Here is a 17,857-nt window from a genome sequence, read left to right as displayed (position 1 = left end):
TTGTTGTAGAAAAACTCACAAAATCACGAACAAAAGTTTCCGAAGTGTGTAAATCATTATCCTTAAGGACTTATTCGTGGTGTGCTACGTAAGCTCCCAGGATACAATAGGAACTTCTTAGAAATTTCTAAGGATCTCAGAACTAGCAAGTAATCTCTTTTGTAGAAGAGTAAAACCTAGGATACAAAGAGGATAAGGGAAGAAAGAAAGAGAAAAAGGAGAAAAAACCCATAAAAACTCTCTGCAAATAAGAGCACAAAAAGTGTGATTGCTAGAGAAAAAGTAGTTGTTTGTTATGTGTCTTTGGAAAGAACCCAACAACTTTATTTATAGAGTGGGTAAGTAGAGGAAGCCATCCCAAGCTCCAAAACCATTGGGAAGAATCCCGAGTCTTGTGAATTAACAAAACTATTTGAGAGCGTTGATGAGGCGTTGACCATTGTAGTTGCAACGCTCCAATGTTTCTCGTGGAACCGTGAACAACCAAAACTTTGACTAGCTGAATATATTTTGCAATATCATTATAAAGGTACCACTTTTATAACAAAGACTTCCATCAGGGTGATATTTATTTGTAAAAAGCCACTTACAGCCAATGTTATGTGTATTAGGAGGAGAGGAAACAAGAGTCCAATATTGTTTTTGAGCAAAACATCATACTCGATTTACATGGTATGCTTCGAACCAGAATGGAGAAGAGCTTCCTTAACTGTAGTAAGAATAGGGTTAGAAACAACAGTAGGTAGGATTTTGGGTTTGAGAATACCTAATTTATCACTAGTAGTTATGGGGTGAGTGTTGGTGGTTGAAAGTACATAAGGTAACGTGAAGATGTGGACGACAGTGGTATAGAAGATTTATCAAAACATGTTGAAGGAGAAGAAAGGTCCGAAGATGATGAGAGATTACGATGCATAGACGTAGGAGTTGCATTATCATCATTTGAGAGTGAAGTGGATGAAGGATCTTGAGGTATGCATGTGGAAGCATCATGGACATCTATTGAAGGTGAAACATTGTTGATAGTGTTGATAGTGATTGAGGTCATACCTGAATCAAATTTAATGCTCAATTAAGTGTAGTATAATACTAGGAAGTGACTCCTAGGTCATCTCTCAAGGACTAAATGTGATTGAGGAATTAGATCGAACATGTGGTGAGGGTGGTTTTTGGACAGTTTTGAGTGAACTAAAATGTCAGAAATAATCACTAATTAAAAACGATTGGTCACTAGCTCAATTACAATGCTTCCAATCATATATTAACAACAATTACACACTACTCTAACTCCTAATCCAACACGAATTAACCAACTAAGCGAAGATTAATCCGGTCTTCAAAATTGCAAACTAAGTGAATGCAATGCTAATATTCAACCTATTTTACACCATACAGTTTCATCAATTAAGCGAAGATTAGACACCAATTAAGCAATTAAGCGTATACCCAATTGCAAGTGCAAAACAAATTTAGTATTAGCCAAATCAGAGCAGCAAAAACACAACTCCAACTCAGAAAGCTCAAGGAAACGGTGCAATTTCACTAATGCCCAATCAAGCAAACTTAAGCTACCATTAAAGCGAGATTAAAACAGCAAAATCGAAGTGAATTCATTAAACCCAGTAACAGCAAAAATGAAAACACAATTCTGGAAGGAAATTGGACTTCAAAACGAAAATTAAAAATGTCATTCAAATTAGAAAACGAAATTTCAAATTAGAAAACGAAATGGGAAAACGAGAATGGAAGCAAGTGCATAAACGAAATTCCAATTGGGGGAAACGGAAATTGAAGAGTAGCAAACGTAATACAAGACAACAATAGGAAACGAAATTCAAATTGTATTTAAAGCTAGATTCAATACAAAATGGAGAAGATGACAATGAACCTAAACCCCCAAAGGGGGTGGGGGTGGAAAAATGAACCAATGCTCCAAGAGGTAAGAAGAGAAGACGAAAAATTAGGGGGAGAGAGAGGGATTCTAAAATCTGAATGCAATTAAACTTAAAATCAGGACTTAAAATCAAAGGAGAAGACGAAAAATTAGGAGAAGACGAAAAATTTGCCGTTTGTACACAAGCCTAAATATAGGCAATGGAAGGACTTAAAATCAAACTTATGAGCTTATATGGCCTAAGCAAAGGGTAACATGGGCAACTAAACATAGTATAGTTAGATGTTTTCTCCAACAGAACGTTATAAGGAATGCAATTATTCAAAATATATGTAGGTAAGTGATTTATAATCATAGTGGCAATAACGAAAGCTTGAGCCTAATGTTTTAAAGGTAAAAATATGTGTGAGATAAAAAGGCTAAGGCCTGTTTCAGTAATATGTTTGTATTTTTTTTTTTTCGACATATCCATTTTATTGATGAGTATGTGGGCATGAATAACCGTTTGTGATTCCAACATTATAAGTACCAAAGGTTTGAAAGTCTTTAGCATTATCAGTTTGGAGAGCTTTAATTTTAATACCTAATTGATTTTCAACAAGAAGTTTAAAGCGAAGAAACAAAATGAAAGCTTGGGACTTAGCATGTAACATAAATATCTAGGTATATTTAATGTATGCACCGAGAAAAGAGATTATTTTTCACTATTAATTTTCCCATAAAAAAGTGATTTTCTCTGGCACTGTATAACCAAAACACATTACCAGACTCAGCAATACATAATCTTCAGTTCCTGGTCCAAGGAGAGCATCCTCCTGAATTTCCCACACAGGCATTCTAAATAACATAGCAGACTGAAGAAGTAACTCTTCTTCACCAAACTCCAAAGATGAAGCAAGATGCTGCAACCTTTGTTTCCACTGCACTGCACAGTTTCTCAGCAACAGAAGCTGAAGGAATTTGAAGTGGACCAAGTATGTTGTGAAAACATTGACCCATTCTCCATCAGAGCCCACACCAAGCCTCCAAAGTTTTGTTTGGACTTCTCTTTATAACCATAGAAGACAACAAAAAATTGTACTTTTATGTGTTACATCCCTTAATAGATAAGCATGAAAAAATATGCAGAGATATAGAGAGGGTAGTTTTTTGAAGAGAGAAAACAAAATAAAATTAAAGCATCACAGTCTGAACTCTGAACAGTGCAGAATTAAGAAACCAAAAACTTGCATTATAATTAAATAAAGGGAATAAAGAATAAATAGAAGGATGAACTTCTTCTTAATCATTATTATCCAAGTTATGAAGAAAAAAAAAAAGGAGCACCTTTGATTGCAACAGTGTCTTACTAATGGTTATCACTTAAGCTGAGTTTAAGGGCATGAAAATGACAGCAAGAGAGAGAAGAAAAGGCTCGCTTTTTGATGGGTATATAATTTGGATTTTGAAGAGAGCGCGGTGCACATGTAGAAAGAGAAAGGGCTTTAGCGAGGAATAGGATTAGAGAAAAGCAGCATAAGCCCTTAAGAGTTCAGAGTTCCTTTTTCTCTGTAATAACAATAATGTGAATAATTGTTACTGTTAATATTGTTATTATTGCTTAGTCTTTCAGATCTGTGTCATATTAAGCACAGGCGAGGTTGCAAGCAAGGTGGGGTGTTTTGCTGAATGTGGTAGCTGACGCTTTCTTATGGCGTCTGAAACGGCGTCGTCCGCTGATGAAGAAACCGTTGCTGTTTCAGCTGCGGGTGCAGGAGGAACCGATAAGAGAGGCAGACACCGGATTCTTGCTGAATTGAAGCGTCTCGACCAAGACTCCAAGTTTCTTCAAGTTAGTTCACTTTGTTCTCTCTTCTATTTTATAATTTTTCTTCAATTTTGGAAATGTAGTTAGTACTAGAAATGTTGTAGAATTAAAAATTTCCTACTGCGGTTTGTTTATAGTGTGCATGCTTGTTCATTGCTGAAAAAATTAAAACAGACAAAACAGCATAGTGAAGAAAATTTTAAAAAATGATTGCTTCTTAATGATTTGCGCGTATTTGTTTCTGATTTTTTCTCTTAGGGTCATAGTTAGGTATTCGTTTAGTTTCAAATTTTTCTCCCTAGTTTGTTTGTTAGATTTCAAATTTCAAGTTATTTGTGGAATCAATGGGACCAGTCCTTTAGAAGATTCTCTGTTTAGATATAAGGAATCTGCTTGTTGGTTTTTCTGTTTTATTTCATGCTTGATAAATTAGTGCAAAGGACTTTCAATTTTTATGCTTCTCTCTCGTGATTCTAGTGTGTCAACCTTTCTAGTTAAGTTTTTTACATTGAGAACAATTTTGATCCTCTGCAATGGCTGCAATGGCAACTGTCTATTTCTCTGGTTGAGCTGTTCCTAAATAACAATTCATTTGTTATTTAAAGGTGAAGATTGCAGTATAGCAATTATCAATTTAGTTTAAGAAATCAACTTGCTCCAGATCTTTTATATTTTGTTCCTTATTCTTAAGCTACTCAGTTATACATATTTTGATGCAATGAAAAGTTGTCCTATTTGAAATTATCTTCACTGCTCCTTGGTGAAACGGTTGCATTGAAAGTTGGAGGAGGTTGTTATGAGGGATCTCATGATAAATAATATTTGTGAAGATTTGGTCTCTAACCAAGACGAATGGTGTTATTTTACCCACATTACTTAGTGAGATAAGCTATAGTTGTTGTCTTTCTTGATTGCCAAACCTTTTATTTAATTTTTTGTCATCTATTCCTCAATAACATCAGTTATTCTGTATCGTATATTTTCTTTATGATCATACATTCATCTTAACATTCTTACTTGTATTACTATCATTTTTTTCTTGTGTTACTCCTATAGAGTCTAATATTCTTTACAACTGAGTATTGCCAGTTGTATAATAAGAGAGAAAATTCCCCTTTGAGCTTGTGAATTATACTCCTAACAGTACAAGAAAGCTTCAATGCCTTATTTCATTTCAACCACCTAACTTGCATCTTGCGTGTGACGTCTTGAATACTCTCCTTATCATTTTGTATTATTGGTTTTAGACATTTAAACTTAGAAACTTGTGATATGACATCTCCCATTTTTACTTATAAATTATACTCGTCTTTTTTAAATTGCAACGCATATAATTTGTTTTACTCTTATTGTACTGAAAATCTTTATTTCCAAAGTATGTTCCGAAACCTCAAGTTTAGAGTTAGCATTTGATTCTAAAATTTGAACTATATCATCCATGAATAGTTTGTATTTAGGGATAATATTTTGTATGTTCCATGGTGAGCTCATCCTAGATTAGATTGATTACAGAAGGCTAAGCCTAATACAGACTTTGAAGGAAAGTTCTTAGTCTCTGGGAGTTTTCAGGCCAGTTATCTTATCATATATGTCTTGTATAATTTAGATATAAGCCACAGCCCTTCTTTTCCAAAGCATTATACAACACTTTCAATAGCACTAGAATATTTATTTTCCCTAGTTAATAAAATCAAGCATAATTATCTTTTTTTTTTTACTTTCATATCTTTTCATTAGCCCATGTAGATGACAAAATAGCTTCTGTTGTAGACCTTCCTGACATAAAACTAATTTCATTCTCTGTAATCCTTATCTTTTTTCTTAATCTATGCTCAATCATATTGTTTTAATAAGGTTCCCATGACCTGTAAAAAATACATAAAATTTGGTCATTTAGGTCTGTTTGGCGTGAGAAAACATCTTTATTTTCATTTCTTATTTTCACAAATAGTTACAAAAAACCACTTACTGTTTCCATGAAAATGTTTATGAAAGAAAGCAAAGTTAAAATGAGGTAGGTAGCAGTTTTGTAATTATTTGTAAAAGACACAAATGTTTTCTCAAACCAATCAAGCTCATGGTTCCCATCATTCTTGTTATATCCGTGAATGTTTCACAAGAGGTTATATTGCATTTTCCCCCCCAAATCTATTAAATCAACGTTATGGTACATTACCAAGTTGAATGTTTTCTTTTAGTGGAAGCCAAAGCAAACAGTTAGCCCCTTTGAAAAATCATGTTTTCCTGCATTTGTCATTTCATTTGGATTCATTCTCTTTGCTCGGATGTTATACAGGAAGAACTGGAAGAGCTTGAGAAAACAGAAAACGTATCCACCATATGCACGGAGTAAGTACTGTTTCATTACTTGTTTCTATTCTTTGTGAAAGGAGAAATAAGAATATCCCTATAAAAGCTCAGGGTAGTATATTTTTATAATATGTAAATCTGAAACAGACTCGTTGGACTTGCCTATGTTAAAATACTTCTCTTATGTGTGGTTTGCTGCAATATGCTGAGCCTAAACAATTTCACTTGACGTAGTGCAGCTTGCTACAAAACATGGAAAGTAGGCCTGATCCACTACTCCCAGAGTAAATGGCTATATTACGTACATCTTTACTTTTAATTTCATTTTGGTGGTAAACTTGTAAGTGAAGTGAGTTCTAATCATCAATTTTATCTCCTGACAGAGTCCATGGACCTGTAAACCTCTTATGGGATAGATGGTTTGAAGGGCCTCAAGATCCACAAGCATGTAGATGTTGGATACTTTGATTTAAAGCTGTGTGAATTGCCTTGCCTTGCCTTGCCTTGCCTTGCCTTGCAAATAGTATGCCATGCCATGCCACATGTAACTACATTAAAGTGACTCTGCAAGTGAACAAAATGCTTGATCACATCTTATACCATGCAACACTAATTCTTTTACGGCTCCTTCCTTTCAATACATTACATTATGATGAATACTGTTAATGTCTACTCACATTCATTAACTGTAATCAACGAAGAACTGTTATTATTTCTGCTTTTAATAATCTTAAGCAAACTCTTATTGTGCCTTGCCACGTATTTCAGCAACATTCATATTAGAAAGTAGATTTTTAATTTAACTTATCTTTATAAAATTGGTTTGTCAGATCGGTTTGTCAGATGAGATTTACACTCTATTTATATATTATAATTTAGTCTTATCTCTAGTCGACCGTGGGACATTTAATAAATCATGAATGATTACTAGTTTTATTGGGCAAAACCAATTGGAGGTTAGGAAAGCAAATTTCACAATTAAATTTGATAAGATTGCGTAGTGGATGTGAAAATATCAAAATACCCTTAATGGAAATTTAAATAAACCTTAGCCTTTTTTTTTCTTTCCCCCCACGCATTGTTCCTCTTCTTTTTCTTCAATGCGGCGGCACCCCTACTTCACTATCGGACCCTTGACCACTGATCAGAACTGCCTTCAGTGGCCCATCGCGTTTGGAGTGGTAGGCCCTGCTAAACGTTTGAGTTTCCCTTGTTTGTTTCGTATTGTTAATTTTGTAAGCATGGTCCATTATCAATGCAATATTAAATACGATCAATAATCTAACCGAATTAGAATGTGTCCAAAAATGTCACAATGACAACATGTGAAGATTTACTATATTTACTTCAATGAATATACTTCTCATTTTCTAGCCATATCATTAGTTATTTTATTTCAGTTCTAGACCTTCTCACTGTTCTCTTATATATATTACTATTGTTTTATTGTTTTGACATTGTCCTTGTAAGACCCTTGATATATATAAATATGTACACACATATTAAAAGGGTGAAAACATCATTAATTAAAAAGGGTGGGTATTTTAGTAAAAAGGGAAAACAGTTTCTAATATTTTTGCTGAACTTTCTAAAACATTCAACTCATTTTCTTAAGAACGATCTACTCTCTAGAAAGTTTCCCTTTCTTTCTCTCTATCTTCTCTTTACCAAATCTCTTTACTGAATCATTGCATTTTCGATTTGGTGGCGTCCACGTGTTCCCGAAATCGAGAGCTTCGACTTGAACCGATTAGCATCTTATTCTCCAGCCGGTAAGCTGTTCTTCCCCTTCTCCTTGCTTTTAGGGTTTTGATCATGCAAAGGTTCTACTTTGCATGTGATTAGAAATCTCTTTTCTTCACTTTCTAGCTCAAACGGAGTTGTAAGAGCTGCTTCTACCACCATTTTGGTGGATTGTAGGGTTTCGTTAGGTTCTTGTTGGGTCAAGCACCGTGAGTCATCCTTTGAGCTGTACTGTGAAGTTTTTCAAGTAAGGGGAACTAACTTTGAATATGAAAAAAAATACACATGTATTGTTTGATGAAAGTTCTACAAAATGTGAAGAGTTTTAATGGATTTAATGATAGGAATGATGATGAAAATTCGTTCTAATGTGTTTGCATGTATGAATATGAAGTTTTTGATGAATTTGTTCTTAAAATGGAGTAAAAAACATGTGAGTTTTACCTCACCTTTTTCCAAATCCGAAAATCATATTTCTTGAACAAGTAATGATTTGGAATTGGATGGATGTAAAATGCTTGTGCTAAACCCCAAGTGTATGATGAATGATGTTGTTTAATGTTTTGGTTGTGATGAATATGGAAAAGAATTGAATTTGATTTTGTTATAGGTGTTTTTGGTAAAAAATGAAAGGTTTGATAGGTAAGTTTGTGAGTTAGGGGTTAGGATGATTAAATATAGTTTTAAAGGATAGTTAGAGGTGAATCAAGTCTTGCTAGAACTGTTAATTAGTGGAAATTTGATCTAAGAAGAGTTAGTAATGCTTTGATGGTGTGTTGGTTGATTTTAAGTTTAAATTATTGGGTTTTGAGTAGTGAGATTTTCAGGTAAGTGTTATGAACTATTTTAGGCAGTTTGAGATATGTTATGAGGTCAATTAAGACTTGCCTAGATGTCTACATCAGAAAAATCTGTTATGGAAGTGTTAATTGCATCATAGTTTAAGTTTCCTACTTCACTTTGGAGGTTTTAGGTGTTGGAAATGGAAAGTGGAGTAGCTGGGGTGAAACTGAAGTATTAAGGGGTGCTAACAAGTGTATTTAGACTTATTTATGCAATTTGTAATATAATATGGGGGTTGGAAAGAGTAGAATTGAAATTGGGCAACTTGTAGGAATGAATTTAGATTTTAAAGTGTCAAAAGTGGTTTGATGCACCTAGTCTTGGATATAGTGATCAAATGGATGTTTGTTTTAACTTACAAACGTGTTTTTCCATCAATACAAATGTGTAAAGAACCCCTTTAGTCATTAGAACAGGTCCCAAGTGCATCAAAAGCCAATTTTCATGGTTGTTGTCAACTGGTATGGCGCCCCAGCGCCCCTGGTCAAGGCCGAGCACCCCTGGGTGCACCAACATGCTGTTGTTTTTTTTTTTTTTTATAGTTTTTGGGGTTTTGAATGTCTGTTTTGGACGTTCCTTATGTCGTTTTGGGGGTTTTGGACCTTTCTGAAACTGTTGGTGATGATTGCAAAGTCATTTTCTGTTCCTAAGTATGAGTTTACGGGGTTTTGTGTTGTTTAGTGGTTCTTCTGAGACTGTTAATTTCTAGTAATGTATATGAAATGGTTTCATGAGATTTTTTGATGACTTGTTAAGTCGTTTGTGGTCCTTTAAAATGTAATCAATATTTTATATATGTTTTTGTATACAACGTAAAAGTGAAAGGTTATATGTATAAAAAGAAATAAAATCTTTAATTTTTTTTTAAAAAAAAAAAACTAAATTGCAGAGGAAAATGCACAATTTGAAAATACAAAATGTGGAAAAGAAAAAAATACTCCGAAACTATGTAATATGAGAAGTATCTAGAAAACACAATTTAAAACCTCCACCAAACAGTCTATCACCACCAAGGACTGCCAAGAATCACCACAAATTATCACTAGCAACCACCAGTCACCACCAAGTACCACAAATTCTCCACTAACAACACTCAAACACTCCCATTCTATAAAACTATTACCACGGCTTAGAATTTTCAAATTTATGGGCGTGCATGTATAAAACATGAGGTGCTTGAAGAAATTGTCCAAAGTTAACAACATCGTTACTTTTTCTCTTTTTCCTTTTATTCCTCACTGAGAATTTCTTCCTACACCCCATAAAATTTGTAATTCCCAAACTATATTTTTTATAAAGTATAATAAAAATCTCCACATCTCTCTTCTTTCTTTTTTAACTTTTTCAGATTAAAAACTATTGTTAGATCTAGAATATATCTTTGATGGAGAAGACAATAATAAAATTGCAGGTGTTGTATTGCATAGTAATTATGAATGGTTTTGACTGGGAAAGAAATGAAAAAAAGAAAGTGATGAACTAAAGAGAGTGTATGAGGAAGCTAATGACATAGAATCACATCACATGATGAGCCAATAGAAGCGACATGGATGTTGCAGAGGTGACATCATGTGATGGAAATGGGATTTAAGACAAATAGTAGCCACGGAATTGGACATATAGTCAATGACACTGCCACTAATAGTGCTTCTCAAGGTACCAATTTTCTTACACTGAGAAAAGACATTTTTTTGTGCTCCATTGTTAAATTCTTAGCGTACTTTTGTTGTCTAAAACCAATGCAATATAATCTAAAAGGGCTTTCATTTCACTTTATTGTCTGCCTCAGAAATCCACATCTTTGGGAGAAAGGAGGTTCCATAATCTCATCTTTCAAATTTTATTACACTTCCAACAAAGGTTTACCACCAACTATTTCGGCTTTATTTCGACATGTTTAACTTTTATTATAATTCTGTCAACGTGTTTAACTATTTTTATGTATAATTATCTTATATTATCATTCCATTAACATGTCCTCACATAATATTTTTTTTACAAGAGATCATAATTATCAACCTCTCTTTCAAATTTTGTTCTTTTTAACAAAATTTATTCTTTACAAATTAAAATTAAATAAATATAAAATAATAAAATATGTAAAATTATAAATTATAGAACAAACATTATAATTTTATAATTTTAATTTGTTTTATGAATAATTTTCATTAAATACAGCAAAATTTTTATGAAAATCCTCATCTCGTTATTATAATTTCTTGTAACAATGTATTATATAATAATATTTAAACTTGATGATTGCGACATCCCAATTATATAGCATGCACATATATAAATAAAGTTACATAATATAATTAAGATGTCATCATATATAATATTAGAAAGCAGTTAGAGAAGTAATGAAATCAGAATATTAGGATTACAGTTATCCTTAGAACAGTACTAGAATTTAAAACTGGAGTACTAGAGTCCTCTCTCTCAAATGCTAGGAATTTAAAACTTTAAACATAATAAAGTTCTTTAAACATAGTAAAGTTCTTCAAAATAACATAGGCCAAGGGAAAATAAAGCTTAGTGGGCTAGACTGCAGCATTTCCATCTTCTTCCAAAGTTGTCTTCAAGGAAACCTCATTTTCCTCTGCTCACATCCAAGTGGATGGTCATTGTAAAAGAAAAACATACGCAAACATGGCACAAACACAAGCAAGCAAGGGTGAGCTAATTATATAAAAAGCATACAACATAAGAGCATATACATACAAGAGTTAACTTAAATCAAACAAGAGTAAAGGCATCCATCCTAACATGTTAAATTCTAGACCTGACTCGTCCGGACTTTAGAATGAGAGTCGAGCTATGGAGGGTCATGCACCTGTGGTGGCTTATGATACTTGGGTTTCCCAACCCTGTCACACTCACGAGATTAGTATGTTCCATGCCCTGGAGCATACTGAAAGCCTCCAAGACTAAGACCTCCTGCTACTCCTCACCACATGGTTCAATCCTCTCTACGTGAGAAGAAGGACCATTGGAGCGTTAGGAAGACCCCCAAAACTGAGCTCCTACTTTCATTTTAAATATTAAGAATCTCACCAAGAGATTCTACACATATGGAACTTGGTTTACCACTTGAATCATACTTTCATCACTTTTCACTATAAAATACAATCCCAGTCATACTTCACAACCAAGAAAATTCACCATAATTTCAACACAGAACAAACTTAAGAGAACATAGAATAGACATTGCGTTTCTCTCAAAGCGCACCACACTTACAAAGCGAATCCATGCCAATTCGCATAGCGCACCAACTTGTCGCATAGCGAAACTAGGATGTTTCGCATAGCGAACACAATTTCGCCTTGGGAATTAATTCTGGCAAGGGCTCCAGGCCAGCACCAGTCGCATAGCACACCGTGCTTGCCTTGCTAATTAACAAGGCAGAGAGCACTCCCCTGCATGGACTCGCTATGCAAAACAATCCGCATAGTGAGTTTGCATGATCTGCAGAACGCCAATTCTGCAGAATCATATAACTCACACCTCTCCAACCATTTCCAACCCTCCAACCTAACTTCTAACACACCTAATTCATGATATGGACATATTTAAGCTTGTCTAGATGGATTTTAGCAATTATACAATGGTTCTAAAGTGATTTAAGCTTGAATTTAACTTCAATTTCTTAATTTCCATAACTTAAGAACCCAATTTTTGTTTTTCCAGTTCTAGCATGTTTTAGTTCAATGTTATGTGCCTAACAAGTCTTAATTGACTTATATAAACTACCCAAACTGACCAAAATCACTCAACATCTCAAATGCTCAAAATCACCCTTTCATTTCCCTTCGACCTATCTAAAGTGTTTCCTAAGTACTAAGTTGGTTATCTACTCACTATTACAATGGAGATCTTACCTTCCCCAACACTCCTTACCATCCCAATTGGTCATCGAAGAAGAATCAAATGTCTGAACGCATCAGACTCATCATAAGCGTCGGTGCATATCACTAGTCACAACTTGTTAGACCAGGCCAAGGTTGCTCTATGATCAGGGAAGCACCAACTCCGGTTTTTAAGATTCCTATATCCTACTGACAAATTTCTCTCAACAGGTTACAAATGATTTTCCTAAGTTATCCAAGTTGTTCTATTGTGCTTTAGACCTCAAATACCCAATTTTAATATCTCGTTTCCTCTCACAATGATCTAAACAGTACATGTGCACCTACTCACTGCCCTCATCAATGCTATTACAGGATCCTTACCCAAACTTTTGCCAACAAAACCAATTACAGCCAACAAACTCATCTAAATCAAATAATAATAAGCACATCAAAATTTCACAATTTCAATTATAACATCCAATACAATCAAAATCATAACAGTTTCGCAAGAGTACAACAGTTCAACATTCAACATGCATCTACATTTATAGAAGGTTTAAACCATTTAGACGTCTCTATTTTCGTTCGGTCCTCCCACTTTGATCCCCTTCTTTTAAACTTTTCCAATTGAGTCCTCAGAGCTATTAATTTGAAACAATTCAGCCCCTGCCGTTAAAAATCGTTAACGGCCGTTTAAGTATTGATGACGTGGCATTATAAATGAATTTTATATTAAAATTTTTTAATGAATATTTGTGTAATAAAAAATTTAGAAGGGCAAAGTTGGAATAAGAAAGGGAAAGAATCTATTCCATCCGCAACAGCAGTAGATGAGATCCAAAGAAATGTTTATCAGTCGAACATCCCATCATCAAGTACTAGTGAAACTAGTCATTTGCGAATAATGTTGTTTCCATGGATGACAGTTTCCTGCACTGTGCTTATGCAACATAAGTTTTCCAGAGAATTGTCAATTTCGATTGCGTTTTACTGCAATTATTCAATGTAAATTTTTGGCTTTGCTTCTTCCTGTGAAATAATATTAATTGCGTCTCCATTCAACACTCACATCCACTAACCGCCAATGCTGTAGCGAGAATTAAGGTTTTGCAATTGGGGGTAAAGGGATTTGGAAGCTCCATTCTGCCTTTGTCTGCGGCACGAGAATGGGAGAGATGTTTCGGTCTTTGGGTTTTCTGTTGGTTTTGATTGCAGGTGCAACAATGGTGGATGGAGAAGAACGTTGTTGCGATTAGAGACGACATTCATGGAGGGTTGGTTCGCTTGGTTTTTCTGAGTGCAGGTGGTGATGAACGAAGGAGAACGACGACACTGCTCAATCGCGCGGCGATCTCGATTGAGATTTTTCTGCAGGTGTGTGCAAGAGTTGCCATCGTGTTTCTGGGTGCTGTTGGGTTTTCTCTGGCAGGTGCGAGGGTGGAGAATGGCGTCTCTGTTCGGTGATGGTCTCATACGATTCTAGGTTGATGGTGATTGGCCTTAGATAAGAGGAAGATGGTGGCGGTTTGGCTGTGTTGATTGTTGCGAGCTGCGGCGGCTTGGTGGTGGTCCGGTGAAGCGAATAACGCATGGTTGAGGCAGAAAGGTTGCTGACGGCGCGCGAGGAAGAAGATGGTGGATGGTGGTCGGCGGTTGGGGTTTAGGTAATGGTAGAGGAATTAAGGTTTCAAAGGAAGAAGAAAGTCTTTCTTATTCCCACTTTGCCCTTCTAAATTTTTTATTAGACGAATATTCATTAAAAAATTTTAATATAAAATTCATTTATAATGCCATGTCATCAATACTTAAATGGCCATTGACAGGGGCTGAATTGTTTCAAATTAGCAGTTCTGAGGACTCAATTGGGAAAGTTTAAAAGAAGGGGACCAAAGTGGGAGGACCAAATGAAACTATGGACACCTAAATGGTTTAAACCTTTATAGAACATAACCAAACATACAATTAGCTCCCCTTACTTTGGTTTTAACAACACAACTAATTGAAGATGCCCTAACAATGTCCTTCACAGCACAAGAACTCTACAGTACCTATAAGCCACCACATTGGTGTTTAGTACAGCTCTTAGAGTTAGAAAGAGTAGAAATCACAAAGGGAAAGGTCACTAGCTACATGCAACCAGAAAAGTTGCATGACCTAAGCTCAAGAACAGTGGAAGAAAAGGAGAAATTTCTTACCAGGATGAAATGGAGAAACTAATCAGTGCGAAAGAAAGCCCTTCACGCCGTGAATTCTTGAGCACCTTCAAATCAAAGATTGATCGGTTCAATGAATGGGAATGCTAGAGAGAAGCTAGAGAGAAGGCAGAGAGAATTTAGGACAAAAAAGTTTTAGAGAGAGAGATTTCCAGTAAAATGATTCAGACTTTTGAGAAGTTTCTCCCTTAGGCCATGTTGTCCTTAGATTATGGACCTAACTATCTTACCATAAGACCCATTAACCTTATATTCTTTTTAAAGCCTTTACAATGATAGTGCAAAATACCTATCATATCATATAGTTAACAAAAAAATTAACTCTAGTGGTTCAATTTTAAAGATTTATTAAACAACACAAATTTAATAAAACCTCATTTCAAATTTATCAAGAATTTAATACATAATTAAACTTAAAATTTATTTCAAAATTTGGTCAACTTCAAAGTTACCAGTTTTTCTTTAAAATCCAGGAAAGTTTAAGTAAGATTAATTTACTAATTGAAAGTATAACCCATTTAGTAAGCATGTATTTGGTTTGCTATAATGAAAATGAACAAACCCACCTGCAATCCCACATTAACAGGAAGCTTGTTTCTCATTTCGGTGTTTGGAAAAACGGGACTACTAATACAAAGGGATTTGCTGAACTTTATCTTTTTAAAAAAAAATTAAATATATCTTAAAACATTAAAATAAATGTTTATCACTATATTTTAAATATATAAATATTAAAAGTTTTAAATTTAGAAGGCTCTGTCCACTTGTGAAAATAAATATTTATTTTAAAAAAATTTGAAGATAAAAATAAAAAATATTGAAAATAAAATTTATAAAAGATTTGATGAATATGATTAAATAAAAAAAATAATAGATTAAATCTGCCCTTATAATTATAATTAATTGATTATCGAGATATTAATGTATCCAATGGTAGTAGGTTAGGTTGATTCATTCCAAAGCTCATTATAGAAAAGGAAAAAGAAATATATTGTTGGATTAAAAAAAAAATTGGGTCGCATTAAATTCAACATCTTTTCAAAAACATCCTAGGTTAGTTTAAAATTTGAAACGTGTGGACTATGTTGTTGTCTTTTCCTAGTGAGTTTATATATAGAAAAGTGGGAAAACATATTAAAGTTGAATGTTATATATTAATTGAATCAGAAATTTAATTAGCAATAGAATTTAGGCAAGTGTGGCCACAGAAAACATAGATGGAGTAAGAAAGAGTGATGTTAATTTAATTAGCAATAGAATGATTTTAAAATACAACTGAGGTGAAAAACAAAAATAAAAATTATGAATTTGTTGTGGGGTGCATAAGTGTGCAAAGAGAAAGAACATCATCAGACTGTGTCCTTGGACCTAAACTATTCCTGCTTCTGCATTTCAATTATCTATACACTATAGTGCACCTCGCCTGCATGTAAACATAACACTACCAGACAAATAAATAAAGTTGCAGTGGCCGGCAACCCGCCATGTAATTAGCTTCAATCCAACCCTTTTACACATTTATCATCAAATCAAACACTCACAATTTAATAATCAAGTTTTGATCATCAACGGTCTGCTAAATGGCACTTGCAGGTGATGATATTGTTGGCATTTCTTTGTATTTTGTTATTGTACAAGAAAAGAGTAAGAGGAGAATGAATATATATCCCATTTGGTACAAGAAACATGACCGTTGCATCATCGTCGTCAGCATCTGTACATTGGAAGTAAACAAAAATATGTCATTCTGAACTCAGAATACTTTAGAATAAAGTTTATGGAAAGCTTCAATGCATGATTATAGTAAGAGGGGAAGCACTTGACCATAATCACGAGTGGTTTATTGTATTGTATGAACATAGATATACACATACATATACATACATAGAGAGAGATTATGGAGTGTGCATGAAGTATGGAGCCATGTTTTGAATCCTCCAATGGTGTTGCATGTGAGAATGGCTACGTTATCGATGAGAAAAAGGCACTGCATTTGGCAAATGGGTACGCGTCCCAAGCAAATGAAGATGGAGACATACCCTCTCTCAGTAGCAACCAACAATCATCTATTCTACTCACAAAAAGAACCGTTATACATCATTTTCTTTTCATTTCCTCCAATCACTTTCACTTTCTCCTCCCCCATTTGCTTAATTAATTAATCCAACTTCACACTCTTTCTATATATCTGCATATTTTTAATGCACCAACTACTTTGAACAACGAGCCAACCCAATCCTTCATCTTATTGCCCACTTCCCTTTCCTTCAAGGAAAACTAGAATATACACACATGTCAAGGTCTAATACAAAACACCCTTCATCTTCTAATTAAACCAAATTCTCTTTCATTATTACTCTCATATACCTATACCTAAAACCCTACTATATGTGACCTCATCCACACCACAACAACATCCTCCTTTCTTCTTTTTTCTTAATCAATAACTCCTCTATCTACCCAATACTAGACTAATCATAACATTAGTTTTATCATTTCTCTAAACTTTTTTTCACTTTTCTTAAGGCGTGACACTGAATTTGTGGGAAATTATGTGTGAGAAGAAAATGAAGCCACAAAACTGTTCCCCCCCGCATATCATGTGCATAGATTCATCTTTTCTTCTTTTCATCTTCTTTTGGACTTGGGATCTTTGATTTCCCGTTTTTGGTCAGAGGTAAACAGAAAAGCAATGGCATGTGAATGTGAGGGAAGTGGTCTCTTTTTTGGATATAAACAATTTGACCCTTGTTCTAGATTAGGTCGTGCTTATATTCCTATATATATGTGTCTTATAGCAGTCAGAACATGTATAGGGTAATTAATAGAATCAAATTCCACAGGCCAAAAAAGATAACTAATCTTCCCACTACATGACAAGGCTGCCATGTATTCCAGCACATGAACAAGAGCTTCTACACAAAAACACTTTTTGCTCTCTTGCATTACAACTTCTTTCACCTTAATTATTACACACAATAATTCTCCTCATTTCTTTCTGGATTGACTGGATTCTCTGATCTGAAAAGACTTATCAGAAGTTGAATAATTGTTAAACTGACAAAGTAAAGTTATATATATAATTTAATATATCATGATCTCAACCAGTTAAAACTTAAGAGATGCACATTAATTCCACACAAATAGTTAACCTAATCAAACTTTTCTTATATTTTAGCATGAAATGAATGTCTGTTT

The 17,857-nt window shown here is 34.3% G+C and overlaps 1 protein-coding gene across 2 annotated transcripts; it reads left to right on the top strand.

Moving 5' to 3' along the window:
• Positions 1-3,317: 3,317 nt before the first annotated feature.
• Positions 3,318-6,750, top strand: LOC106771254 (guanine nucleotide-binding protein subunit gamma 2). Of its 2 annotated transcripts, none has more exons than XM_014657203.2 (4): positions 3,318-3,725; positions 5,998-6,050; positions 6,246-6,295; positions 6,395-6,474. In XM_014657203.2, exons 1-4 carry the CDS (start codon positions 3,585-3,587, stop codon positions 6,409-6,411), a joined length of 261 nt encoding a protein of 86 aa, XP_014512689.1. In that variant the 5' UTR covers positions 3,318-3,584; the 3' UTR covers positions 6,412-6,474. The 2 variants fall into 2 exon arrangements, with proteins under 2 accessions (XP_014512689.1, XP_014512688.1); XM_014657202.2 differs by having other exon boundaries at positions 3,332-3,725; positions 6,251-6,295; positions 6,395-6,750.
• The last annotated feature ends 11,107 nt before the right edge of the window (positions 6,751-17,857 follow it).

This window comes from Vigna radiata, chromosome 8, assembly GCF_000741045.1.
Source record: "Vigna radiata var. radiata cultivar VC1973A chromosome 8, Vradiata_ver6, whole genome shotgun sequence".
Lineage (NCBI taxonomy): Eukaryota > Viridiplantae > Streptophyta > Magnoliopsida > Fabales > Fabaceae > Vigna > Vigna radiata.
Note: the sequence above shows the minus strand (reverse complement) of the source record. Positions and strands in the feature narration are given on the sequence as shown.

What these genes read in the sequence shown, in the direction of transcription:
- LOC106771254 (XM_014657202.2), top strand. Translation starts at nt 3,585, where the DNA reads ATGGCGTCTGAAACGGCGTCGTCCGCTGATGAAGAAACCGTTGCTGTT. An exon ending in AAGACTCCAAGTTTCTTCAA is followed by an intron (nt 3,726 to 5,997) that starts GTTAGTTCACTT and finishes GATGTTATACAG; the next exon opens with GAAGAACTGGAAGAGCTTGA. An exon ending in CCTGATCCACTACTCCCAGA is followed by an intron (nt 6,296 to 6,394) that starts GTAAATGGCTAT and finishes ATCTCCTGACAG; the next exon opens with AGTCCATGGACCTGTAAACC.